This window comes from Athene noctua, chromosome 3 (assembly GCF_965140245.1).
Source record: "Athene noctua chromosome 3, bAthNoc1.hap1.1, whole genome shotgun sequence".
Classification (NCBI taxonomy): Eukaryota; Metazoa; Chordata; class Aves; order Strigiformes; family Strigidae; genus Athene; species Athene noctua.
The window spans coordinates 73,566,443-73,592,823 of NC_134039.1; the positions used below are offsets into that span (position 1 = coordinate 73,566,443).

A 26,381-nucleotide genomic window follows, 5' to 3' on the forward strand; every position below is an offset into this window, starting at 1 on the left:
AAGAAAATCCTCGCATAGGCACAACGTGCAGTTCAGAGGTGAGCGAGGGCACCGTGCTAGCGCTCTTCTGCCCTTGCTTGGCTGGAGCCTTGCGCAGCGCTAGCACCGCTCGGCAGCCCCTGCCTCAGCCCCTTGCACTGCTCTAAGGCCTCGCCACGCCCAGTGTGCGTTTTACACCCTTGTGTTTGAGATGATGCGATGACCTACTTCAGGGAGGAAGGGAAGGGGGTCAGGACAACCAGATCTGAACATGTTGGGCTATGGAGATGCATGCAGATTTTCTTTTCAAAACCCGCATCTGCGCAGTCCAGTAGGGTGGGGTGGGTGTTTCTGCTGTCTCTGATGGCCTGATCCTGTTCTACTTCATGCTAGCACAGAACGCAGCGTATCCCTTACAGTGTGTGTTTTGCACAGCAGTTGTTCAGGAAAGTATTTCTAGTGTGCTATTTTTACCAACAAAATTTTTCAGTAATCGGAGGCAAATGAAAATTTAAAGTAGCTGCAGTTTCTGTCTACATGTTAAAAAGAATTACCGCCAGTGGGTAGGAAGAGTCGCTTCCCATCCTGTCCCACGTCAGGTTTTCTTGCACGCTGGTTTTCCTCTCTGGTTCCGAGGCGTCAGTCATGGAGCAGAGTCCTGTTAGGGGAGCAGAAGCGAGAGCAGTCACTGCCGAGGTGCGAGGGCACCGCCTGAACTCTGCACCCGTAAGTGTGTGCAGCGGCACCATCTCAGCTGCTGCTCTTCACCAGCAATAAACGCCTGCCTGCACAAAACCCAACACTGCTCAAGAGTTGTAACGTTCCCTACCCCATTTTAGCAGCACTGGCTCGGCTCTCCTTTGAGGCAGTGATGAGAACCTGCAGCCACACACTTGAGCTTCTTTTTAACCTTTCTGGCAGGTCTGGCAAGGCCTTGGTACCCTGCTCTGCACTAAGGGGAGGGCCTGTGCCCCACCCTGAGGGAAGAGAGGTCAGGCTGCAGCTGGGTGGACAGTGCACCAGGACCGGGTGTAACCCATCGCTGCCCACCCCGGCACATGCACACGGAGGGATTATTCTTCCTCTCCTCCAGCCTCAGCAGCGGAAAGAGCCCCCTCCAGGGCCAGGGCCACGAGCCCCTGGGTGTCTGCAACCCTCAACCAGGGGGGAGGAGCAGGAGCCCAGCGGGGGTCAGCACTTCCCTAAAGACATACCACCCTTTCAGGACAAGTAGTTAAAACTGACATAATTGTGATTTATTAACATGAATTAAAATGCCCAACCAGTGCTGCAATGTGACAGTATATTAAAAAAAAATTAAAGATCATATACTGTACTACTTTCACAAAGATCACACTTCTTTTTTTGCAAAAGAGACTTATTATATACAATACTATATCAAATGAAAGAAGCTTTAAGCAATTTTACAAGCAAAAGAAATACAGTATTTACAGCACTCGTCAGAGACATTAGAAACAGTCTATACATTAAATTACAATTTCTGCAAATAACTGATGAAACAAAAAGCCATGTCCACACCAAAACTATAAAAATTTGTATTGCATTGTTTCCTATCTCTATGCACACAAAGAACTGTTGACAGAAGAAAATGAAAAAAAAAACTGTTAGTGCCATCACTTAGCCTGTGTACTTATTTAATTACATATGTATAAAAGTAATATAGAAAACATTCACTAAATGAATTTAACTGCAACAATAAAATTTTTAAAGATTATGCAGCATCAAACCTACTGCCAGAAAAAACAGCTGGAATGTTCACTTACAAAATAAAAAGAAATACCTAATACTGGCTTAACAGCACATTTTCAGGAATTTTAAAAAGCAAAAAATGGAAAGAATACAATGAAAGAGCACTGGTGTTTGCTTTTATACAAAGTATCATGTACAAGCTTTAAAAAGTACCTTGAACAGGTACATATGAAATATACACAGTTTATATTACAGAACATTTTAAAAATGTTTAGAAGTAGAGGGATCCATTTTAATGCCACCCTGAACCATGGTAATTGTTCTGAAAAGTGGGTGGCACCTGTGCTCTGTGGATGGGGATCTGTCCAGGCACCGGTGACGCCTGCTGCGGGCCCTGCACTGCGTGGGGGAGGGCAACAGAGCCAGGGTGGGGGCAGAACCCCGAAGCAGGGGGGGTGGCGATGCTGTTTGGTCCTGGAGGTTGGATGTGAGGGCCCTGGCCAGGGAGGGGGCAGTGAGGTCCCGTTCCAGCAGGCTGATGTTGAGGGCCAGGTCCTAACGTTGTGTGATGGGGGGCTTGGGAGGAGTAGGAGGACACGCTCGTGTGCGCATTTGAAGGGAAGTGAGGGGGTCCTTGATGAGAGGGGTGGTGTAACCCTTGTGCTGATGCTGGGTGATGCCCCGAGCCTATAACGTTGGAGGGGGGGGGCGGCGGGGGTGGTGGCGCAGAGTTTACAACATGCTGGTGCTGTGCTTGCAAACCTTGGTGTCCCGCAGAAGGGTGGGGAGGTTGGTGGTGTGGGAGAGGACCCGGCGGCGGAGGCGGCGGTGGCAAATGGTGACCAGCAGCTTGAGAATGGATGTGCGATCCGGGAGCCACGGCCACCGCGTGGACTGGACCGACGACGTGTGCTACAGAGTGCTGCTGATGAGTACTAGGCTGCTGCACGAGGTGAGGTCCTGGAGCAGGAGGTGGTGGAGGAGGAGGAGGAGCAGCAGCCGCCGATGCCTGGTGATGAATACTGGGGTTCTGAGATGGCAAGAAATGCCCCGCAGTTACGTGGTGCCCCGGCACCGCTGGCTGACCCGCGGTGCCAGGAAGTGCTTGGTTTGGTCCAGATGAAAACACAGTTGGCTGGGGTAGGCTGCCCTTCAGCTGGCTGTAGCTCTGAAAGTTTCCAGAGGGCTGCTGGCTCTGATAGTAAGTAGAAGAAGGGGGGGGTGGGGGCGGGGGAGGTGGTGCATTGCTGTTCAAATTTTGTTGGTTAAACTGGCTGTAGGAAGCTGAAGATTGTCCTGAAGTTGTTTGAGTAAAGAGGGGTCCGCTAGCCTGCTGCTGATTACTGGGCTGGAGGGGCGGTGCTGCCGGGTAGAAGCTGCGGTGCGTTTCCCTCTGGGGCGTTCCCACTTGCGGCGACTGGGGATGATGAGGTCTGTATGGAGAGCCCAGCTGCTGAGAGGGAGGCTTTGGTGAAAGGTAACCGTGCTGCACGGGTGCATGAGGGGTGGAGGACTTGGGGGGATTTTCTACATGAGGCGAAGGGGAGCAATGCAGCTTCAAAGGTGCAGAAGGCAACTTCTGTGAATGGCAAAGTTGCTCAGCGGAACTGCGCAGATGTGACTGAGATGGATGATTTTTTGAAAGTGCTTGGACGTTGTTTGTCAGCTGTTTTTGTTGCAGCTCGGGTTTGGGATGATTCGCGCATTCGGCCTCAGGTGCATTAGCTGCAGGTTCCCAGTGCGAATCTGGTTTTGTGGGTGTCTTCCCAAGTGACTGTGTTGAAACTACAGGACTCGGTGAAGAGGGCTAGAATGAAAAAAAAAGTCAGTCAGGGCACAGCACTCAAAGTACTCAACTACACATGTTCTGTTAGAATGAAAAAAACTTCTCAGAATATTGTTCTCTCCCCCTGATGGTGGAAAAGTGTGGAGGAACAGGATATATGTTTGGTATAAGAAAAACAGACAACAGAAAGCTTAAAATTTTATCAAGTCCTTATCAATCATTCTTCAAAGTTGAAGACTAGCAAGCGTGAAGTAGGAACAGAAACATGACCTATCAGGTCAAAGTCAAAATCAAAAAAACTTTATTTGTTAAAGTTTTAGATTTCTGAGTCTGAAAGAAATACTTCCAGACAAGAGCATTTACAAAAACAAAGCCATTTTTAAAGTTATTTAACACTTTAAAACAGGCACAGTGCAAGAAAACAGACTTAACACTTAGAACTTGAATTACTTAATTTAATACTGTACAGGCAAGCATTTTTCTCCATATCAGTGCTCCTCTGACAAACTATGCCAGACTGTGACATGGTTTAGCTCCTGTTAAGAGACACAGTACGTAAACCAACTTGTAGCATGTATGGAGTACCACAAATAATCAAACGCTTACCTATGTTAAATGATTGCACAGATAGGTTACATAAATACACATTCATCTAAGTAGTAAATCAAGAGATTGACATTTTCTAAGATAAATCAGAGATGTATGTACGTATTCATACCCATATTATACAGCCTACACGCTAGCATGTATGCACCTGCACACGCTGTGCCTCACCTTGCTTGCTTTTGACGGACTCTTGCAAGTCTTTTGTGAAGTATCTGGGGACGGACATTCAGAAGTAGGCTCTGGATTTTCAGGATCAGGTTCTACAGACATAAAGCAGAGGTAAATGTAAGAGTGGGAAAAATCAAGTCTTTTGCAAAGATGGCTAAGCACTTTACATTTGACTTTAAAAGAGCTATTAAAGTTGTTGTAAGAGACTATTCAACATGTCAAGTGTCATACAAGGTCATCTGCTTACTGACCTTCCATAAATTCAGTGAAAGGGACCTTAAGCTGCAACTGGGAAATGAGATTTGAATGAGATGAAGGTGGAGACTGAACATGAGACGGTGAGCATGGGCTACAAGGTGGTTCTCCCCCTACAGATGAAGCAGACCCAAACACAGTATTAGAATGACTACGGACTACCACGGGGGAACGGCTTAGATCTATCCACCTTCGACATGATAAATCAACTCACCACTGTCCTTGTCTTTCCTGTGATCACTGAGAAGTAAAGCTCTCTGATAACTTCGTTCTCTCACTTGTTCCACTGAGGTTGATGCAGTCCTGGAAGACAGAAGCACATTTTACATTTAAGAGCATGTAATTCCACCTACCAAATTTAGGACGATGTATACACAAATATGGGGTCAGAGAACAATTACAGTGTTGACTGCATGTAAGAGCCAAGTAACTGGTTGTACATAACAAATCACATGCCTTAAGTATTTTGTATCTATTTTCACCCACTTTGAATATACTGGTTGCCTGCAGCCTTGTTACAAGAACTGATAATTCCTCTTAATATGGAAACGACTTCTGTAGATTTGTGGGGTTTTTTTGTTTTTGTTTTTTTTTTTCCTTTTTCTAAACACTTGAAAAGTCAAAAACTACACTTCAAAAAATAAAAGTTGCAGGTACTGCTGGAAACAGTCTTTTTCCTTTTTTTTTTTTTTTTTATTTTTAAAAAAAGAATTCGCTCTTTAATAGTGGATCCACAGTTGTAAGTACTGCACAACTACAAATACATGTCTGTTTAAGCTACTACATTTAACTTGCCAGATGGTGGATATGAAGTCATATCTTCTCTCTTATAACCAATTACATCTGACAATCACAACCTGATCGAGAAGAAAATAAATGACAGTACTTTACAAAACTCTCAGGCAAGAACACAGGGCATTACTCTACAATACTGTTGTACTAAAATTTTGGTGCTGTCTGCAGGATTACTGCAAAAACTTACTAATAAATTCTGCTCCCATTCTTTACTTACAGTATAGATACACTAGTTTCTGAATAGTTAACTACACAGCCCCTTGTCAGTGAAACTTTGAAGACTGCACTTATGTTCTCCAATTGGCTCTACAAAATCCTTTTACTCTGGAATAGCTGGAGCTATTGTTCAACTCAGCCCCTGTTCATCCCCAACACCACTGGGCCTTTGCTATGGCATAAAGAACATCTGCAAGGTTTATCTGGTGCTAGTAACATTCTGGAGACAGCATCACCAGTTGACCGTCTACCTTAAGGCTACCAAAGGCTGTGCAACATTTACACAGACTGAGGTCATTCTACCTCATCTCCCTTCACGCTGTTTCTCTCCCCAGGATTTCTAGTTGTTGGCAGTAGCTGGCATGGCATCCAACAGAGCATACAGTCTGCACACAGAGGAGCTATTTAACAACCATAAACAATGATACAGCATTGCCACACGCTCCCCACCTGAGCAGAAAGAACTGTTAGGCAGACTGCATGCAGCCCTGCACGCTGCGCTTCAGCAACAGCAAACACCACAACCACATGCCAGCCAGATCACCCCAAAACCAGACTTGTGAAGTCTTCTAGAAGCTCTTCTTAAATCAATACAGATCATTCTCCTGTTCCACCCTTCTTCCCTGTAGTAATTTTGAAAGGTGAGAAATACTCTCTTCAGCACAGATGAAGCAGTGGAGATACATGAGTGCAGAGCCAAGGCCATGCTGAGAACCAGACTCGGATCTCTCCCAGCCATTGGGGCATCCTCTTGTCCTGCCACTGCTCTCTCCTCCACGCACCTTTGCAAGCACACACAGCCCGACCTGTGCAAGGGTGGCAGGAGTACACCTGCTCACTGATGCCATTAGCTAGGGATTTACAACTGTACTTTAGCTATGCCATTTTATAATCTAGAACTAGGCAACTTGTCTTGCTCAAACTGTTACCTATTTTGCTCTTAGAAAACAAAAAAAAGCACAATTAAAATAAGTTAATCAGTATCTTATGGGTAATTTTTCATATATTCTAATCTTTCTGTGGTTATCTGCTATATTTCTGAGGAAAGAGGTAAGACAACTCTTTACTAATCTGAAAGAAGGGCTTCCAATCAGTAATCTCCAACTGCACCCTTACCAATGAAAACTAGACTTCAAATAGAAAAGACTTAGAATTAAGTAAATAATTCCTTGGCATTTTAGTCCTGTATTTTTTGTGTCTTACCACTGAACTTCTGGTTCATTCTTCTCACTGGAAGAAGATTCCTTAATTGCACAGTTGTTGCCAATGTCTTCTGGAGCTGCGTTATAAACAGTAGTTGGCAGTGGTAAAGGTAGGCTTGCAGCGTTATCCGTTTGCTCCCCGTTTTCACCACTGTTGTTATACCCATCGTTAGCACCATTGTTACTACTTGTATTTCCTCCACCAGCAGCATGAGGAGACACAGTAACCAGGGGGAAGTTTTCTGTCTTTGAGCCACTTTTTCTAGCTTCTCGTTGTCTCTTACGGTATTCTAATAAGGATACCTAGGGAGAAGAAAAAAAAAAAAAACACAACAACAAAATAAACATTAGAATGGAAGTTTACATGTTTCCTTTCTCACGGTTTCAATTAAATGTATTCTTTCAATAAGACATGCCATTTACTTGGTTCTAAAAGTAAATGGGGATGATTCATTGAAGATATTTCACCACATCTGCAGTGAATTTACAGAGTACTTAGCTACTGAGGACTCTAAGGACTATGTAAAAAAAACAAAGCTTCTGCCAAGAGAAGGAAATACGCATTATGCCTCAGGGAACAAGCAGAAGATGATGCAGCAACAGGTTTGCTGCTGAAGTCGTACTGTAGGTTGAAGCTACAAGGGACTTTATAGTTTTTCCTGGAACTGCAAAGAGTATAATGATACAGTAAAGCTCATTTTCAGAGAGGTCACATCCTGCACTCAGTCTGACTCCCTCATATGAAAAACCCACCATGCTTCTGCCTCACTCTACTGCATATATCAAAGGATTTTCTTAAACTCTTCATACATTCTTCTTAACACACAGAATTTGCAACTTAAATTATTTTCCCAGTTTATTTTGAATTTCTGTCTTTACTGGACTCTAAAAGAGACGGATTAAGAATGTATTTTAAAGCTAAATTCCAAGTAAAGTTTATTACCAAAAACAACAAATGACAGGGAAAGTGGTTTCTACTTTATATATATGTATTCAAAAATCACTACACAGAAGTTTCCATAGAACAGAAAACAGTTTACTAGTTAATTTCAGGGAGAAAAATAAATTTTCACATGTTTTCACTAAAGACATCAACAACCTACTCTAAACCATGTAGCATCCAAAACAAGAAACTGAAGTGCAATAATGAAAAAAATTTATGTTTAACTGGCTTAGTCCTGAATAAAAGTAGAAAAAAATCAAGGCAGCCTGCTTTGCAGTCCTAGTTTTTTTTGTTTATTTGTTTTCAAACAGATCTATCTATTAAAGGCTCATCTATATAACAGGGTAAGAAAAATATTTGATTTTTCATAAAAGAAAGTTTAGGTTAAGAACTGATCTTGCTTTGAAACAATTTGTATTATTTCCACATCACATGACTGGGATCTCTTGAAGAACACTGCTTTAAAGAAAAGCTTGAATGTTAGATTAAATCCATGCAGTGTGGCCACTATGTACAGGACGATATTGAAATGGAATGAACCTGTACCATAGTGAGAAAAAAATTGAGGAGCAAACGCCTACAGAAATGCTGAAATATGGAAAAAATCTCCCTTAACAACTGCATAAGGGCATTCATGTCTTACTAGGATCATGTAAAAGGCTTCTATTATTCTACAAAATTCCTGAATCCTCATCTTCTTACATGAGATCCCCCCCTCTTTACATTAAAGTTGCTCTTTTTTGTGGCCTTAGAAAGCCTAAAACCCATTCTTTTAGGGGTACAGATACAATTTTCTCTAGTTGTTTCTTCACATTGAGATTTGGACAGGAATCCTGAAGGGAGGTGTCAAGGGGGAGCCACACCTTTGTTCATTTGGGGATTAGCGTAGCGTAAGTCCTCAGCATTAACAACCTGGAACAATCCTTGTCAGCAAGAGAAAGGGAGGGAGGGTTACTGAAGCACTAAGTGTTGATGAGATAAAAGAAATTAATTTAACCTTCAAATAAGAATGTGAAGCTACAGAAATTCTGGTTTATGGGGGGGTTTTTTTGGCTTTGTCAAAGCAGCAGGTCTACAGTTACATGCATGGAATCTAAAATTCTCAGGGTCAGGACCAGGTAAAGAACAGAGCTCCTATCATTTCACTTCAGGTATGTCTCAGTTTGAAGCAAAGTTACCAAAAATCCAGTTCTGACGGAGAACTTCTGAAGGAAGAATCATGAGTGCTCCCTAGCAGGACGCCCCAGGGCACAGGGGAGGAGGCATGTACAGGGGGTGCAATGGGACCAAACAGCCAAAGCCCCACTGTGCCTGCACATATGACCCCAACCCCCTGGTCATTACTTTCATAAAGAAAATAAATCACATCTTTCAAACAAGAAAGATGACTACAATCTGTTGTGAGACAGAACTAGCAAGCTGTTCCATTGGAGACTATTGTGTTCCATGTTTGTCATCCTTTCTGCAAGGAGCAGAGGGGGTTTAACCTGACAGTAAATTGCAGTCAAAGACAGGGATGCGATGTAACTGCCAATTCTGGTTCGAGTTGCCCACAACCACACAGCTTACCTACAAGAATTGTTCCATTAGAGTAGCAAGTTAGATTATGCTTATTTTTCAAACACAGAATTTTATATATATATAAAAAAAGCCAAAAAAAAGCTTTCTTGGAACTAAGGATTTCTCTGTAGTTCTAACAGTGAAACCAAGATACCTTAATTATATAAAAATCAGAATTTTAAAGTCTCAGTTATCATAAATTGCTCAGTGCAATTTCCTGCAGTAATTCATAACGACTGTTCACAGCATATGATCTCTATGATGCTACCACATATTCTGTATAATAGAATGTTGTAATTCTTGGTGGCATAAGCAACCATTTTCAAACCTCAAAAGCAATTATTTATTGAACAATTCATTTAAGACTCATTTAAAGTAAAAGTGAATTTGTACCTATTACTTGGGAAAAAAAGTTTACTAATGGGGCTTACTCTTTGCTCTTAACATTATTTCCCCTCAATAATGTCCTCTACATTGTAGAATCTAAAGATGAGCCATCAGTTGTTTTTTATTATATTACGGTGCTTTCTGTTATAGAAATATCATTACCAGACTATGTAAGACAGACCAAATTATTCTTAAAATTATAACCTTTTTCTTTTGTGGAGGATTCTGGGGTGTGCAATTTCCATCCATCAAGTTGTCGTTATTGACAGTCCTTCCAAAGCCAGATGCAATTCCATCTTCTGAAGTACAAAAAACAGATGCTTCCATGAACATGCCTCTAGCATCGTCTTGAATCAGGCACTTTGACTCGCTTATTCTGAATCCACCTCCTACCTCCAATTGATGTGAAGGGGTCAAGTCCCTCAAATTAGAATTCATTGAGAAATTTACACCTGTCCTGTCGGGACTTTTTACCCAGGAAGAATAAATTGTGCCCCGTCCACAATGAGCAGTTTCTAATTGGCTGTTTGAATCAGTCCTATCATGTGTGGGGGCTTCCAGGTTTTTATGCAGTGCACTTTGCTCAATTACTTCGAGTCCCAGCTGGAGGTCTGACACAGATTCCATTTCTCCAGTGCACTGCCGTGTGACATCAGTCCTATTCCTTGGACTGGAATATCCAATAGTCTTTATTTCTTGCAGGCCCATTTCTGTCAGGTTGGAATTTCTGAAAGAATTCAGTGCTAGAATCGACGCTCTGTCATATCCCTGTGTGAAGAAAAAAACACGTGAACTATTTTTCCACACTCCAACAAAATTGCAACTATTCTGACATTCATTTGTATCTTTAAGTGATATTAAAGGCCTTCCAGTACCATGAATTTATCTATTTTTAAGAAACAGCTCTACAGCCAGACTTAGTTCTACTATTGCCACGTATTACGTAAAAGCATTTTGATAAAACGCTCATTAATCAAAGTAAAAATCAACTTTAAATGCCAGGTTTTAGTTATGACTGGCAGAGGAAGGGGCAGAGCTTCAAAAGCAGCAAGTTCCCGGCCACAAGTTACAAAGCATTTGCTTCAATTCAACATAAACGGGATCCTCGGTATCAAAAGGCATATTTCAAGAAGAAAAAAATAAGAAAACCTCTTCTGACACATTTTCCAATTTTGAGACAATATTAAAACCAGTACTCTGGAGAGGGAAAAATTTCTTAAGTTATAGAAACCTCTTTGGTACTTCTTAAAACTGTATTAACTGTGAAAACCCCAGCACCTATCCATGGCTGGAAGTAGCTTTTCTAAACCAACATGTTTTAAGGTTTTCATGAATCCTTTTTAAATTATTCGTATTACAAAGCGAAAGTTCTAAGTAAAATCCCTCTTTTCAAGTCAGATAAACATTAAAATACTCAGTTACAGTAGTTCAGACATAATTGTTAAATTCAGCTGACAGCTATGATTGTATTTCAGTATTTGTTAAGATTCTGACTTAAAAAAATACATGTATATGCTTAACTCCCAGGAGAGAGTATGTGGATGATTCATTTACACAACTTGCCAGAAGTGAAAGTCTCCATTAGTATAACCTGCCAAATCTTTGTATTACTAATTTTTACCTATTGCTTTTAAGTACCATTAAATTTATACACAAATTGTGTAGTTAGCACACCCAAGTCGAGCTCCACCTTGCTGTGGGACGTGTCCTCACATCCCAGTGCTGGGCAGAAGGTCCCCACGGAAACTCTCGTGCCTCAGAGCCAGGTTGCCCTCCCACAGCCCGGCCACTGGCCTCAGCACCGCAGAGGGACACATCCATCCCCGGGCTGCGACAGTCCAACAGCATCTGCTGCTCCTGAACTAATCCACCTAAACCCATTTATTACCTTTCTGCTCTGCTCTCTCACTCTGAGCGTAATTAAGCTCAACAAAAACAATTGAGAGATGCTGGCAACAAGGAGAGATGTTAATTTAAATGTGCTTTTCAGGCTACAGTTACAAGAGGTGTTTTTCTGTTCGTAACTATAAATTGCAGTAGTTACTCCCTTCCATGAGAGTCATCAGAATTTTAAAGTGATACAGATGATACAGAAACAGAGAAACCGGTTTAAAATAGAAAACTAAACAGGTGAAGTGGAAATATACATTCATAAGCAAATAAATCCTATAGGGAAATCACCCTTTACATTTCAGGAAACAATGGCTGGTGAAAAGCATTTACAAAGAACAGTGCAGCCATACAGGTGAAATCAAGTTACCACTTACAGGTTTTGGCAAACATTCTTACCTCTTGACTGTAAGCTCGCCTTTTTATTTCTGGGGAACTGTCAGGTGAGGAAATATTCTAAGTAAGAAAAAGTTGCAAGTTAGTTTCTTTCTTAGCCTGGAGAAATATAAAACACCCCTCTTGTAACAGCAGCACAAACATGATTTACACCAGCGCCCAAACACATCCTCTGAGCACACCAAAATTCATTATAAATCTCACCTCAAAGTGCATGGTATTTCCATGTATACATGGAGTTACAGGAGTAACTGGTGAATATATGGGTTTGTAACCATTTCGACAAGCTTCATCTTCTGTTTTTACCCTAGGAGGAGTAGCAAACAACGATGGCTCGGAGGCAGTGATGTCAGCATGAGTTGGTGTGGCATACGGAGAAGGAGTAGGTGTGGAGGTTTCTGAGAACGCAGACTCCAACAGCTGATACAGTCTTCGTTTTTTTAGTGGTGTGGTTAGATCTGTGTGTTAAAATTAGAAAAAAAGCTAGAACTAGGGATCTTGATACAGTAAGCACTAATGAAATTATAAACTCCACATTAAAAAAATTAGTATGATTATAAAAATCTCTTAAGGGCAGGCTTCCTGAAAAGATGGAACTCGGCCTACAGATGTATCAGTAACTGAAATTTGTGTGCTAGGATGATGGGAAGAACTGTGTGTGTTTCCAGAAAAGGGTAAAGTCGACTTCTATGCATTTTTTAAGACTGTTTAGCTAAAAAGTGGGAATTCCAAGTTCAGGACTATACACAGGAATCATCTGATATGCTCCATATCCTCACAGAAATGTGTTTAGTTTTAGCATGTTCCCATTTCGTATTATGCCTACAAGGTTACACACCTTGTGCAACTCAGGACCACTGAACTGGAAAAGAATTCTGAATATACAGAACAGCATGGAAAATTAATTTAAAATGTAACTTCTTAACACTCAAAAACATTAGTCTTGTTGACTGTAAACACTATTAGATATGGCAGTTACTTCTCTATTATCAATTGTGCATTAAAGGGGGAAAAAAATCTCAACCACTATGCAACTAAGCATTTCTTTCAAATAACTAAGTATCAGGAAACAATGCAAATAGCCCTGAAATTTTCATTATCACTTTGAAGAACGTAGTTCTCCACATTTAACTACTTTGACATAGCTCTTATATGTACTGTGTTAGTAAAAGCTTCACCTGTTAAGGAACAGCTGTCATTCAGTAATAAAGGACTTTTGTTTTCACCATTGATGGCTGGACTTCTGGATCTCTCTTGTGATGGGGAATTAAATCTATCAAGCACTGTTGAATTTTCTTCTTCCAAAGCCTGTTTCAACCAACGCTGAAACAAAGCAAGCTCAAATCAGTGACTTAACAGTTTAATGAACATTTCAAAACACATTACACATGACAATTGGTTTGCCAACCAGGTTTTTCTGCCTGAATTTGTGCTAGCAAATACAAACTTATGTTTAATTAATATGGGATGGGGAACCATAATAAAGGGAAGCATTACCTTCTTACAAGAGCCAGTAATGTTTTCCACAGGTTCTTTTTTCCTCCTCTTTTCTGAAAGGAATGGTGAAGTAAAACGAATATAGTGCTTTGGAGTTGAATATACATGTGGACTGTACGTGAGACCTGGTAAAGAATTCAGTTGAGTAGCCAGAACTTCAGGGTCAGTAGTTATGCGTAGAGGCCTTTCTGATAAACCATCTGTAGGCTTCCCTGTTTTATCACTCTTTTCACTTAACCATTCACTGACCAAGTGCTAAACAAAGAGAGAGAAAAAAATTAAGTGTTTTTTAGTGGCTTTTAGAAATTATTCACCTAGTCAACTGTTGCACAAACCAGAAAAACAGCTAGTTTTCATGCTGCAAGTTTAAGAATACATAGGGTAAGAATGAGGGCAGTTTTAGTGAAATGATGGGGACAGCAGAAGGATCAGTATAGATTTGGTCTACATACCAAAGTTTGGGGGATCTTACTTTTGGTTGGGTTTTTTTTTTTTTTTGGTGGTTTGTTTTTTTTTGTTTTTTTTTTTTTTTTTGTAAACTAACATTGTATTTAATTCTCACTGAATGTACTACACAAGTACCCAGATCAACTCTACTTATGATGTGAATTTAGCAACAGAATTCCAAGACACATTTTAAACTTGTGCCTAAACACCTAAACTGAGGGGAAATAGCATGAACTCCTCGTCAGATTTCTGTACTGCCAGAACTGTGCTTCAGTCAACATGTAGGGCAGATGCCTTGAACATTCTTCACTACTGGAGTTATATTAAATTACAACACATTTACTAAGGCACACTTGTCAAAAAAGGGTATTCTTTCCTAGCTAGTTCAGTGGTTTTGAAAAATGTGCTAGAGGATTTTAGTTCCTATTAACAGATAGAGTAACCTCCTAAATTTTACAAAGGTTCAATAAAATTAAGGACATGCAAAATAGCACACTAAATACTACTGAGGCTTTAACACAATTATAATACATTTAGGTTGCTTTTCTTTTACAAATGTATTTATATTTATTAATTCATTTTTAAAGCAGGACTTCCTCTCACTTAGGGTACACTGTGTACAATGCAATGACACATTTCACATTTATCCTTAATACTATGGCATTTAGCACTGCAAGAAAGTGCATTTAAATTTCAGACTTCTAAGATTTTTGCGATGCAACACGCAAAAAGGAAGAAAAATTCTAGTCTCCTCTCTGACAAGAATTTAATAGTGATGCACTAAGTAGTGTTACAGAATGACTCTGGTGCTTTTTGAAAACAAAAAAGTATGTTTGAAGGTTTAAAATAAAACCATCTTGAAACTGTTATTATTTGACAAAAAGTTTCAACCTAAGACTTCTTCCCCCTCTCCCTCCACTGAACAAAACTTTCAGGAGAACTTGTAAACGCTGGAAGAAAGTCGCTTTTTAATGCGGTCTGTAGAATTTTAAAGCAGAAAGTTTTACTATTCTATTCACACTTGCAGATTTAAGATTTTTTTTTAGTGTCTTGGGTATTGTGGCACTTCTTCAAGTGTTTTGCATGCAATCCAGTAAAAAAAAGCACTAAAGAATATTCCCTCCAACAATGCACATGTATTTTGAGTGTTTGAATCCATTCGCTTCAGAGCAGACATCTCAGAAGCACTCAAAGTTTATGATTTCCTTTGAGATATTGTTTGCTACCATTAAAATACCTTCTAAAGCATATGATGAACAAAGGAAGGAAAGGCAACTGTTACTTCCCCCTCCCCTTCCCCAATTAACAGCTTTAATTATGTTTTGGTTATGTATATTATTTCAGCCTGTTTAGAAAGTACTTCCTTTAGAAATATTTGTTCCAGAATTGTTCTGAAAGACTATTTTGGAAGAGTTTTAAAATCCAAAGTAAGTTCTACCAATGGACGTTACACACACTTTTTTTTATTCTCTTGATTTATTACCAGTGAGTGGCTGTGTAATGGTGATTTTTAAAGAAGTGAGTCAGCTTTTTTTTTTTTTTTAAAAAAATCTATATATCTAGTTGCATACTCATGCAGCAGTCTGTAATTTTTTAAAACTCTGTTAAAGTCCATCCTCTTCTCCCCACCCCTGAAGAGACATACCTTCTTTGTTTTAGGATACTTAGTAGGACATTTATTAAGTGCTGGAGCTTCTGTTTCAGTAACCATTTCTGTAACAACAGTTTCTGTTTCAGGCTCAGCTACCAATGCAGCATTCTCAGTTTCATTATGTTGTGAAGTTACTTCCACATCAGGAGAAGATGGCTGGATATCTGAACACATGCTGACAGTTCTGTGTCGTCTACGTTGTTGCCCAATGTGAGTTCTACTCCGTGAGAAGCTTTTTCTCTGTTTAGCTCTATTAACTTTGGCTGGGGTAGGTTTGGTGGTAGTTTCTTCTTTTGCTGGTTCCTGGTACAAAATAGAAGTCTAGTAAACAGATCCCACACACATGTAAAGCTATGTATCTTTCTTAAACAAAATGTCAGTTACTCCTTCCTTTACAGGTCCAAAAAGCCTGTATCTCATTTTTGTTGTTAGAACTAAAATATTTCAGCAATAGTACTACATTCTTCAAGGCAAACTACAAGATTTTCTCTGTTTTCCTCCCAAGCACCTGCTGTATCATCTGCAGAGTATTCAAACACACCAGTCACTGGTCAGATCACCATGTCTATGAACTGCCATAGCACATTCATTCATCCATAAGCTAGAAATCAGCTGCTTACATCATGATGATTTTCAGTCCAATATCCTTTTAGTAATTTATAGTTTACTAAATGTTTAGTGTTGTCACAAAAGGTACTTAACAGCATGCTGACAGAAATTATCCAGAAATTAACCTGAACTGCGAAACTATACAACTATTTGCAAGGGAAGCAGCATACTAGCATCCATCAACAAAGCAAAAAACTGTTTATGAATCATTATTTGCAAGAACTCAGAAAAAACACCTCAATTATAATCTGTTCCTGAATAACCCACTGAAGAAGCAAGTTGTTCTCCACCAGTTGTAGAGGATGCCTAAGGAAAGCCACCTCCTGTGGCTGAAGTCAGCATTAGTAAACACTTCCTGTCCTGAACTTCAAAGACAGACTGAATTATACAGCTGGTGCGCATGTGCACATTTACATAAACTAATGTAACTGAAATTCCTCATAAACAAATTTTATACATATTTTCTAGAAAAAAAAAAAGTGTCAAAGAACTCCAGAAATTTTGGTCAAATATATTTGAGTTCAGTGGTGAAAAACAAAAAAGTATTTCACATATCTTAAAGTGCAGCTCAACATCCAAACAGATAAAATATGCCATGATGAAAGATAGCTTTAAAATAAAGTTCCAGATAACTACCTGAATAAATTCAGCATCATTGATAATCTGTGCTTCTTTGCATTCTGATTTAACCTCAGTTTTTGCTGTACTGATTCTTTCCAAAGCCTGTTCTCTTCTTTTTTCTCTTTTTTCTAGTCTGGCAAAAGCTTGCAGGATAGCTTCCATTTTCCGTTCTTCTCTTGTCTGATGGATTTAATAATAATCATGATCAAGTTTCAGTCATCATTTTTTTCTTATGCAAATACATAAAGAACTTTTTTTTTTTAAAGCATTTCAAAACGTGTTCAACGTATGTTGACATAGAGATCAAGTTTAGCAGAAGCTCAGAGGAAAGGGAGATGTTACAGTAACTGCAATTATTAGACTTCTGAAGAAAGGTTTGTATTCATACCAACCCTGACAACAAGAAGAGTCCTGCTTTGGACTTAGGAACTTGCTAAAAATTATTTACTAGTAAATCACTGGCCTCTGAGCAGAAAAAGAACACATAGCTCTGAGACACTTACTTGCATGTATAATTTTTAAAACCAGTGAAACAATAATGACCAGTAAGATATGAAATACTAATACATGTATGAAACAACACAAAGCTCCATTACCCTCTGACCCAGTTTCCAAGTGTCCCAAACTACATGAAAACATACAATCAACATCCAAGAACTACTATTTCAAAGTATGACAACATTAGGCCACACAGGGAAGCTCAATTCTCTTTTTATCCGTAATTCAGGTCCCAGTGCTCTATGGAGGCAGATCCCTTCATCCGTATAGAGGTCTGCTTAAGACAATACAGAGGTGGCAAAACTGGGGGCTTTTATCACAAATTTTTTGTTTTTTCTTTTTTTATAAATGCCTGCAGCTTAACAGTGCACTGACAGCAACAATGAAAGAATACCTGCAAATATATTGGTCATGTAAGTGAATGAGGAACCAAATTTTGTTTTGCCACTAAACCTGCCTCTGTTTGCTTGGTAAAATACAGGCAAACTTGCAGTTGTTTATAATTCTCATAATGGAGCTCGAGTAGTAACTGCATCTTTAACTACCACAGCAATGCTGCTGCAACTAAGTTTCACAGAGAGCTTTACTTTAAGAATACAAATGTAAAGTGCCAAGGAAAAAAAAAAAAAAAAAAAGCAAGCCAGCACAGCCTCTGGAGCAAAAACAATACATCCAAGAGTGTTTGATGAGAATCATTCCTCAACAGTGTTCCAAGACACTGCTGTACGTTAATATCAGAGCCCACGCTGTAATTCTTCAGATTTTGTATTAAAATATATATATATATATTACTTTAGCAGATTTTGCTTTCTGATGTCTAATAAACATAAGTCTCATCAATTTTGCTACTGACAGACCTGTAGGAAATATTAACCAAAACAATGTATATACCACATCCTCCTTTATTTTTTTTTAAGGTCTGGGCAGATGCAGATAGTTTTGGTGTCACCTTGAACCCCACTTATCCGAAGTTCTGTGAGCACAAACAATAACATTAAAGTTCCAAATATTAGTATTTCATTATATAACCTGGCCAAGATTTTGATTTAACTAGTAATTTCAAGTATCTCACATTTTGAGTGCCTAACAAAAAACCCTCACATTTTAAAATGCCAGTTTATAGAACACTGTTCTACCAACTCTGAAAATCATGATTTCTGAGGCTTTGTAAGTTGGAAGCACAAAAATAAGTCAGGCAAAAATCCTGACTCCCAAATACTATCTATAAAAATGACCATTACCACTAACAAGCAGTAATCAAGAGCAAAGAAAATCTAGATGATTTCTACAATGCCTTTTTAAAGGCAATAAAAGCTATACACATCTGAAGATAAAAGCAGGCTTTTGTCAGAAAGCAATGATCAAGCCAGATGAAATGCTCTCATGTAACAAGCCATGCATTTTAAATTGAACTTCATGTAAGAATCTGCCGGCATATATACTCAAATTCTATACGCCTACAAAAAGGCAGCAATTAGCATGGGAAGAACAGGTGTCACAGCCTTACTGATAACTTTAGGCAGCTACTTGCTTCCCAACTTACCATCTTCCTTTTCCTTTCTGCAATCTGCTCCTCTGATTCCATTTCTACTTCATTGCTAATGGGTGTTTTTTCTTCCATATCATCAATAAAATCTGGCTCCTGAAAGATGGAAATGACTGCTTTACAGAAGGTCTATTACTCTTGCAAACTAGGGAAAAACTAAGCTACACAGAACTAAGAAACTTCAGATCACTACATTAGAAGTACCCAAGCCAATAAAGCAAAACAAAAATATAAAAAACCCTAATATCCACTTGTACCTCTGTATAAACCTGTATCGCTTTAACTAATTTTTTCCATTCTGTGCTTTGACACATCTGTATCTTTCTTCTCTAGCATACTGGTCTTATTGAAATTTTGGGGTTCTCTCAAAACTCCCCCACCCCACCAACCAGAAAAAGTATCAGAATTAAACCTCCAAACCAATAAACACTTTTAGGTACTAACACTGGCCACTGATCTAGTCACTTACAAAACAAGAGTTAACTAACTAGTAACAGTTTCCTGTTCTTGGAAAAAAAAACTTTGAAGATCGTTAAGTGTTCACTAGTCCTATTTGCAATTTACTTTTACATAAAGGACTAGACAAAGTTTTTTTAACATTTGTCTTAGAAGTACATTTACATTTTCTCATTTTATTTCTTTACCCTAGCTATTTCACCCCAGGAATAAAGATATTAATTGACTGGCTTCTATGTTTAGATACACATTTTAACAGCTTCATTCCTCTCATAATTCCTACTGTTTTAAGTTCAGTTTTGAAAAACAATATGACTTCTCCTGTGACTATTCTATGTAAGCACAGTATATTATGTTAAAAGCTCAGGAGAAGGTTCCACATACCAGTTATCACTTGTTAAACAAAACATAAAAATAAAAAAATCACTTAAGGTGAGAAAGTTTAAATAATGCCTCTAGAGATCATAATTTGTAAGAGTTACGAGCCATGCCTTCTGGACTTCCAAGCATTTTTAAGGTATTTAGCTACTAAAACCCCAGAACAATTTTATCATCTTATGAAAACTGGGGGTCAATGTGCTCATTTTCACCTCATTTTCTTCCCTCCTAAAGTGATATTAAAAGATTAAGAACTTGGAAATGGCTCCCTCACAGAGTAACTCCTTTCTCTCTGCTCCTGAATTATCATAAGAAAACATCACATAAGGAAAAAAAAAAAAATCACCATTACCACCTCCAAAAAGAAAGGAGAGGTAGTTACTTTAGTAACTATATTCTCATGTTAAGTATTTATCTTTAATAGGTGCCCTGCAAAATTAAGTTGTTAATTAATCTCATGGATCTCTCCCACTAGTTCCTTCAAACTGACATATTAAAAGAAAGACTAATTTAAAATTGACTACCATGGTATATTACCAGGTAGCTTTACCGTAATACCCACCTATTATGCAATATTTAGCTTCAAAACACACCTTCCTACTCCTGACTCCCCAAATTCTATTTAATCTTCTACATAGAGCTGCAGCCAATACTTATTATGAAGCTCCATTTGTTATTGGAGCAGGGATTCTTACTGCTATGGTTAAAATACTATACTCCTGAGTAACATACACAACTAACCAAAAGAGACTTCAGGATGGACTGGGAGCTCCTGAAAGCATGACTTGAGGCTTTCACATCAGAGATCCACAATGAAATTCAGAGGAAAAATGTATAGTTAAAACTGGTATGGGAACCAACACATTTAAATACAATCAAGTATTATCAGGACAAACTTTTTAGTAGGGCCTACTGCCCTACTAAAGGAGGAGTAAGGAAGAGTAAACTAGAACAGGGTAGATTTAGACTAGGTATATGAAAGAAATTTTTTACAGTGAGTGGGATGAAACACTGAAACAGGTTGCCCAGAGAGGTAGTAGATGCCCCCTCCCTGGAATCATTCAAGGTCAGACTGGATGGGGCTCTGTGCAACCAGATCTAACTGAAGATGTCCAAGCTCACTGCAGGGGGGGTTGGACTAAATGGCCTTTAAAGGTCCCTTCCAAACCAAACTATATTGAAAATAGTATAAAAATTCTGAACAGTTTATCCATCATTATGATTTTTAATAAATCTCCACAGCCGTTTTCAGACCTGTTACACTTCCTTTAATAACTACAAAAGGAGAGTATTTGTGTTTAAAAGCTTTTCTTTCTGATCATCTTTGTGTCAATACCTGATTATTAGAAATGGACAGCCTAAGAGGAGAGAGCTTCCTCTGTTTATTATCTGCAATTTTCATTTTGGTGGCTGCTCCTTCACAGTCCAACGTGATGTTCTGATTTTGAGTCTCCTTTTCTCTTGAAACATCTTTTTCTTTCTTTCCCTTTTTCCTTCTGGTTTCATATCCAGTATTGATGTTTTCTGTAGGCTCAGAACGTCTGAGAACTGGACATTCAGGATTTTCTTTGAGGCAAGCACAATCCACTTTGTATTTACTACAAGTAATGAAATACAAGAAGGTGTATTTGATTACACTGTACAGCAGTGAACGACTTCTGAATACTAAATCACAGAAGCTGATACATTTCACACTAAACGTCTGCTATGATGTAAGCCAACCATATTAAAAGCAGTTCACTCAAGTTTTCACCAATAGATAATATTGCTGTAATTCAAAGTCTCATATACTGGTTAACAGAATTTGCTTTAAACAGGGAAGACATCTAAAACCTGAGTATATCCAGGGTAGAAATATAACCACATTAAAGAAATTAACAGATGCACGGAAGGCAAGGAGTTCCTACTTTATGCAAAGACAGTAGACACATTACCAAACAACTCGAAAAAACTCAAGTCACTTTGTAAAATTTTAAGTTCCACTTGGATATGTAGGAACTGTTATTCAAAGACATTCAACTTACACTGGCTGTCAGCCGCATGTGCTAAATAAAACTATTACATACTTTTAAAAGGATAAATAAGATAACAAAAAAAACCAGGCAATTTCTCCGGTTGTCTTCATGTGAGCGATGCAGGAGTATGTCTACAACACTTAAAAGCACAAGGTACTGAGCTAGTCTGAACCCAAGTTGATTAATACAGGTAGTACTCTATGGACATAACTAGTTCAGGTCCAGAAGAAATGAGGGCATGTCTGCACAGCACTACACCCAAGCTGACTGACAAGCAGACCACAGAAAAGTCTTATTACCTTGGTGCAGCAAAACATGAAACAGTTGGACTGCTTCTGGACCCAACCAAGTGCACATACAGAAATAGGCTCTTCAAGGCTTCAGTTTCCAAGGTTAGTGTTAGCCTACGTGTGCCTGCACAAGATACCTATACCCTAGAACATTTCCTACTAGCCAAGAGAAATCTATGCTACATTGTGTGACTCAAATGCCTTATTTTGCCATCAGATTTCAGGTGTTTGAATAACAGTTCCTACATATGTGAATGGAACTTATCTGATTGTTTCCTTTACCATTTTAAAACAATGTTTACAGATAATGGGAAGGGTTTATTAGAGCTTTCTCCAGTTCATCAGTGGAGCGGCAGTTATATTCAGGAAAACGAATAGTAGGTTATAGAACCTTAGGCACTAAGCATTGAGTATATTCCAACATTCTTAATCACATACTAAACAAACATGATTTGTAACTGAATTCCACAGGCACTGTCTTCCTGATGTTACACTAGAGGCACCCCGAAATACACAGGGCATTACCCAATATAGATTTTCTTCCCTCTACTCTCCCCACACTACAGGACAATAAATTTTGATAGTACATCTTTATTTGTATTCATTTAAGTTTGTATCTTTTCCACAACATTTGTAAGTAACTGCAACATTGCTGAAACTAGCAACAAATATGCAGTAGTAAAAATACAGAAGAAACCTTGCCCACACACACCTCCTGTTCATTGTAAATACAGTGCCTAAAGAGCCCTATGTTAAAGCATGCAAGAAAATAAATTATGTAAAAACAAAGCCACTATGAATCGCAACATCACTTAATAAGCATTAGATGTACTTTACAACAGCATGCTCAAATACTTACCAATTCCCATAATCAAAATCAAATGCTATTGTAATCTCTGCTCCCTTTGGAATGTTATGGATAGAGTAAATATAAAGATGAATTGTTCCATCTTCAATTACATGTCTCACCTGTATTCAAGAGAACATTATTATAACTTCTTTTTTTTTTTTACTTTTTTTTTTTTAAAGTACCTGTGTAGAAATTGTAGGGATTGCTCAAATTATCAGTTGGGAAACTGAAGGAAAAGGGGACTGCTAAATAAAAACAAAACCTACTTTATGTACATGCTTACCTCTGCATTTGGCGTACATGAACGCCTGATGAATCGAGCTTCATTTCCAAAAGTCCTTGCATCAACACACATTTCCAGCCCATGGAATTTGGAATAAAACAAAACAAATGGGTATGGCCTGAAAAAGATATAAAACCCCCAGAGTTTTATAATTTTTAAAGATGCTAAGTATCACTTATTCTTCATATTAATTGGCTTTGGAACATGATGTTTGGCACAATATACAAAATTTGTGGGTTAATCTGAGAATAACACCTTTATATTTAGGCTTCATGATTCTTACTGGTACATTCTCCAAATGTATTCTCAGAGTAACAGAAGTCTGAGTTTCGGATCTGAATGTCATTCTTCTGCATAGGATCTGAAGGGAGGAACAGTAACAGGGCAAGCTCCAGACATAGAAGATACAAGGTTAAGATTCTTAAGATTTCTTAAATGTTTCTTATGGCAGGTCCTAAAATGAAACTCAAGTAGAAATTTTGGTGCCTCATAGAATCATCTGAAAAAATAGAATAACACCTCCACATCCCTGCCTAACACCTGCAGTATCACTAGCACCCAACCCTCCTGAAGAAAGTGGGTATCTAAATACTTTGTCAAGAAGTGCTTTAAGTTCTGTCATTGCAAGTGCCAGGGAACCCTTCCATCTTTACTGAGAAAAAGATCTGTGTTTGTCCTCCCAACAGGCCTCTTGCAATTTCACCACTATGTATGTCTGTGCAGTTAACAGCAGCACTGAAAGTGATCTACAGGAAGAAGGAAGGAGTCATGCATTGCTCAGAAACTTAACCGAGTAGAGAACTCTGGCAGTAAAATGGGCCCAAATTGACCTGTGTCCAATCCTGTTCTTGGGCTGATGGACTTAAAATCTATTTCTCTCACAAAACCATTACCTTCTGAATTATTTTAAGATGGGAGAAGCTGAAAATCTCTGGTTTATGGTGCACTACTACTCAGCTCAGAGTGCAGGAATCCTGTAACCATGGAAGAACAAAGAAAGAGGAAACTAACTATGGAACAGATCTGTAAGGACATCCAGAAGAGAAAGGGGAGACCAGATTCCAGCTGCAATTATTTTTAATCAGACAATGGTAAAATGCAAGACACAGCTGGTAACTAAGACCCACTTGTACTTGAGACAAGAGTTTGGCAAAACAGCATTTTAACAGTTACCTTATTAAAACATTTGGAATAAACAAACCTTTTAAAGAAATATCCATTAGCTTCAAATTGTTCTCTCAGCATGAACTTTCCTCTGTATTCAATAATAAGTGCATCAGGAGGCAAGTCTTTGGCAGCTTTTAAAATTTTCTTGTTTTTTTGCACGTAACTCTATAAAGACATAATTTATGAAGTAACAATTTTCTACTGTTTTTTCATTAACAGCAGATTATACTTTCACAACTACTGAACAACTCTGTATGCACTAAAAACCCCTCTGTTTTGTAATTAAACCTCCAGACTGATTTGATCCATCTGTCCCCTACTAATAAAACTAGTTATGAATTTAGATTCAAGGAATGCTTTAGATCTAGTTCTCCAGTACATGGCTGAAGACCAACATATTCATGATCACACAATTCAAGTACTATATCCCTTAGTGCATTTAACTCTCACCACTACTAGGACAAATTGCTGCATTGTTTTGCATAAGACTTTCAAAAGGCTTCAATTCCTTCAAACAAAACAAAACATGCAGACATAAAACAACGTTCATGATTCATTCAAGGAAAACAGAACAGGAAAACAACAAAATAATAAAAAAAGAATCCTGAGAGAGTTTCTAAATTTATTTTCGTATCTTTAGATGGAAGGATGGCTTTTAATTAAAAACCAATACATACCCTGACAATTAGTGAACTCACACCTCTCATAACTGTCATCGCCAATCAAAAAGGAAGTAGCCTCTATGTAGGCAAAAGGCTCTGTAAGCAGGGATATTCCTCTAAGGAGGGTGTCCCATATGCCATGATGGTCTTTGAGGAAAAGAAGCAAAGATGCTTCCATTAATCTGCTACAGTAACTACTCCTTGAGATTTCTGCTACAAAATGCTAAGGTTGCTATATGACTCTGATTTTAAACTGATACATAACTGATGCTAAGGACAGAAAAATACATTGCACAATGTCTTCATAAACTAGAAATCACAAGATCATAAATATGAGTTAAAAAAAAAAAAAAAAATCAGTATCAGAGTATCACCACATCACCTACCATGAGAAACATCTTTCACAAACTAGCAAATGAAATTCTGTTCTGGGTATGTAAGCATCCAGAACACTTACCATACCTTAAGATGTGGACAATTAACATGTTGATATACACAGAAGAAAAAAAAGATTCAAACTTCAATGTTTTAATCTACTCTAACTATTCCTGATATTCCTCACAGAGCAGAGAAGCAGCAGCAAAGTTTACTATATTATGTTCAACACAAAAGACAGTCAATGTTCAGGCTCAGACTAACACCTTAGCTATTTTTAAGAGAACTAATATGCAAGTGTAAATGTAACCAGGGGTGATACAGGATGTATCAGAATTCCATTACAGATTCTGGAAAAGCTATTAAAATTCTGATGCTTAGATCTGGTGAGAGTAGATAAAGAAAATGGATGTGAAGTCCCTCTTTTTAACAACAACAAAAAAAAGGCAGCATCTAAATGGATATCCTTCTCACAGCCAAAAAGCAGCATGCAATAACACAACATGGCACAGCTCATTACCTCTACTGGAGGTTTGAAAATCAGATTGCTGGTGCTGACTTCTTTTTTGTCATTTCCATTGCCTAATCTCAGAGCTATTTTTTGTGCCTCCCTCTGGACACCCTCACTGTACTGGTTATTATTTGCTTCTTCATAACGATCCATCCACGCCTTGATTTTAGTTTCCCATCCAAAGTTCGAACTGTCAGTAGGATCAATCTCTGGAGCTGAGCCCTGAAAATTAAAGTAAGTGACCACATATTACAAGGTAAGAGAAAGGTATTAAAATTAAAAAAATAAGTCTACAACAGGACACAAAATGAAAGGCAAGCGTATGCAATTGATTTAAGATTTGGATTCTTCTAGGAAGTCCAGTATAAAATTCTGCATTACCTAAAAGTATTGAGTTGAATTCAGCAGCATTACATTTGTCCTTTTAGGAATTTTATAATTTCATAAATAACATCCAAGTTCAGGAATACATTCCCCCTTCAATAGGGATTCTAGCTTAGTGAAATGAGAATGGAGACTGACATAATTTCCTCCCCAAACTGCACTGCATCATCAATTTAAGAGTGCAGGAGTTGGGAGGGTCAGATGCTGCCTACTCAGCTTTTGTGAACATACCCAAATAAATATAAAGA

At 38.6% G+C, this 26,381-nt stretch overlaps 1 protein-coding gene across 3 annotated transcripts in view; it reads right to left on the reverse strand.

Annotated features, from left to right (window-relative positions):
* Positions 1-1,213: 1,213 nt before the first annotated feature.
* Positions 1,214-26,381, reverse strand: part of KMT2E (lysine methyltransferase 2E (inactive)) — a 61,458-nt gene continuing 36,290 nt past the window's right edge. For 2 of the 3 annotated variants that reach the window (XM_074903360.1, XM_074903359.1), the window contains 18 exons: positions 25,759-25,971; positions 24,236-24,366; positions 23,035-23,152; positions 22,761-22,870; positions 20,933-21,194; positions 18,760-18,858; positions 16,734-16,898; positions 15,483-15,791; positions 13,391-13,645; positions 13,072-13,216; positions 12,098-12,351; positions 11,897-11,953; positions 9,812-10,375; positions 6,719-7,020; positions 4,719-4,807; positions 4,501-4,617; positions 4,250-4,341; positions 1,214-3,496 (listed from right to left, as the gene is read on the reverse strand). In XM_074903360.1, the coding sequence (XP_074759461.1) occupies positions 1,982-3,496; positions 4,250-4,341; positions 4,501-4,617; positions 4,719-4,807; positions 6,719-7,020; positions 9,812-10,375; positions 11,897-11,953; positions 12,098-12,351; positions 13,072-13,216; positions 13,391-13,645; positions 15,483-15,791; positions 16,734-16,898; positions 18,760-18,858; positions 20,933-21,194; positions 22,761-22,870; positions 23,035-23,152; positions 24,236-24,366; positions 25,759-25,971 (4,797 nt within the window). In that variant the 3' untranslated portion in view covers positions 1,214-1,981. The remainder of the gene's footprint in view (positions 3,497-4,249; positions 4,342-4,500; positions 4,618-4,718; positions 4,808-6,718; positions 7,021-9,811; positions 10,376-11,896; positions 11,954-12,097; positions 12,352-13,071; positions 13,217-13,390; positions 13,646-15,482; positions 15,792-16,733; positions 16,899-18,759; positions 18,859-20,932; positions 21,195-22,760; positions 22,871-23,034; positions 23,153-24,235; positions 24,367-25,758; positions 25,972-26,381) is intronic. The other variant, XM_074903361.1, reaches the window with a different exon arrangement.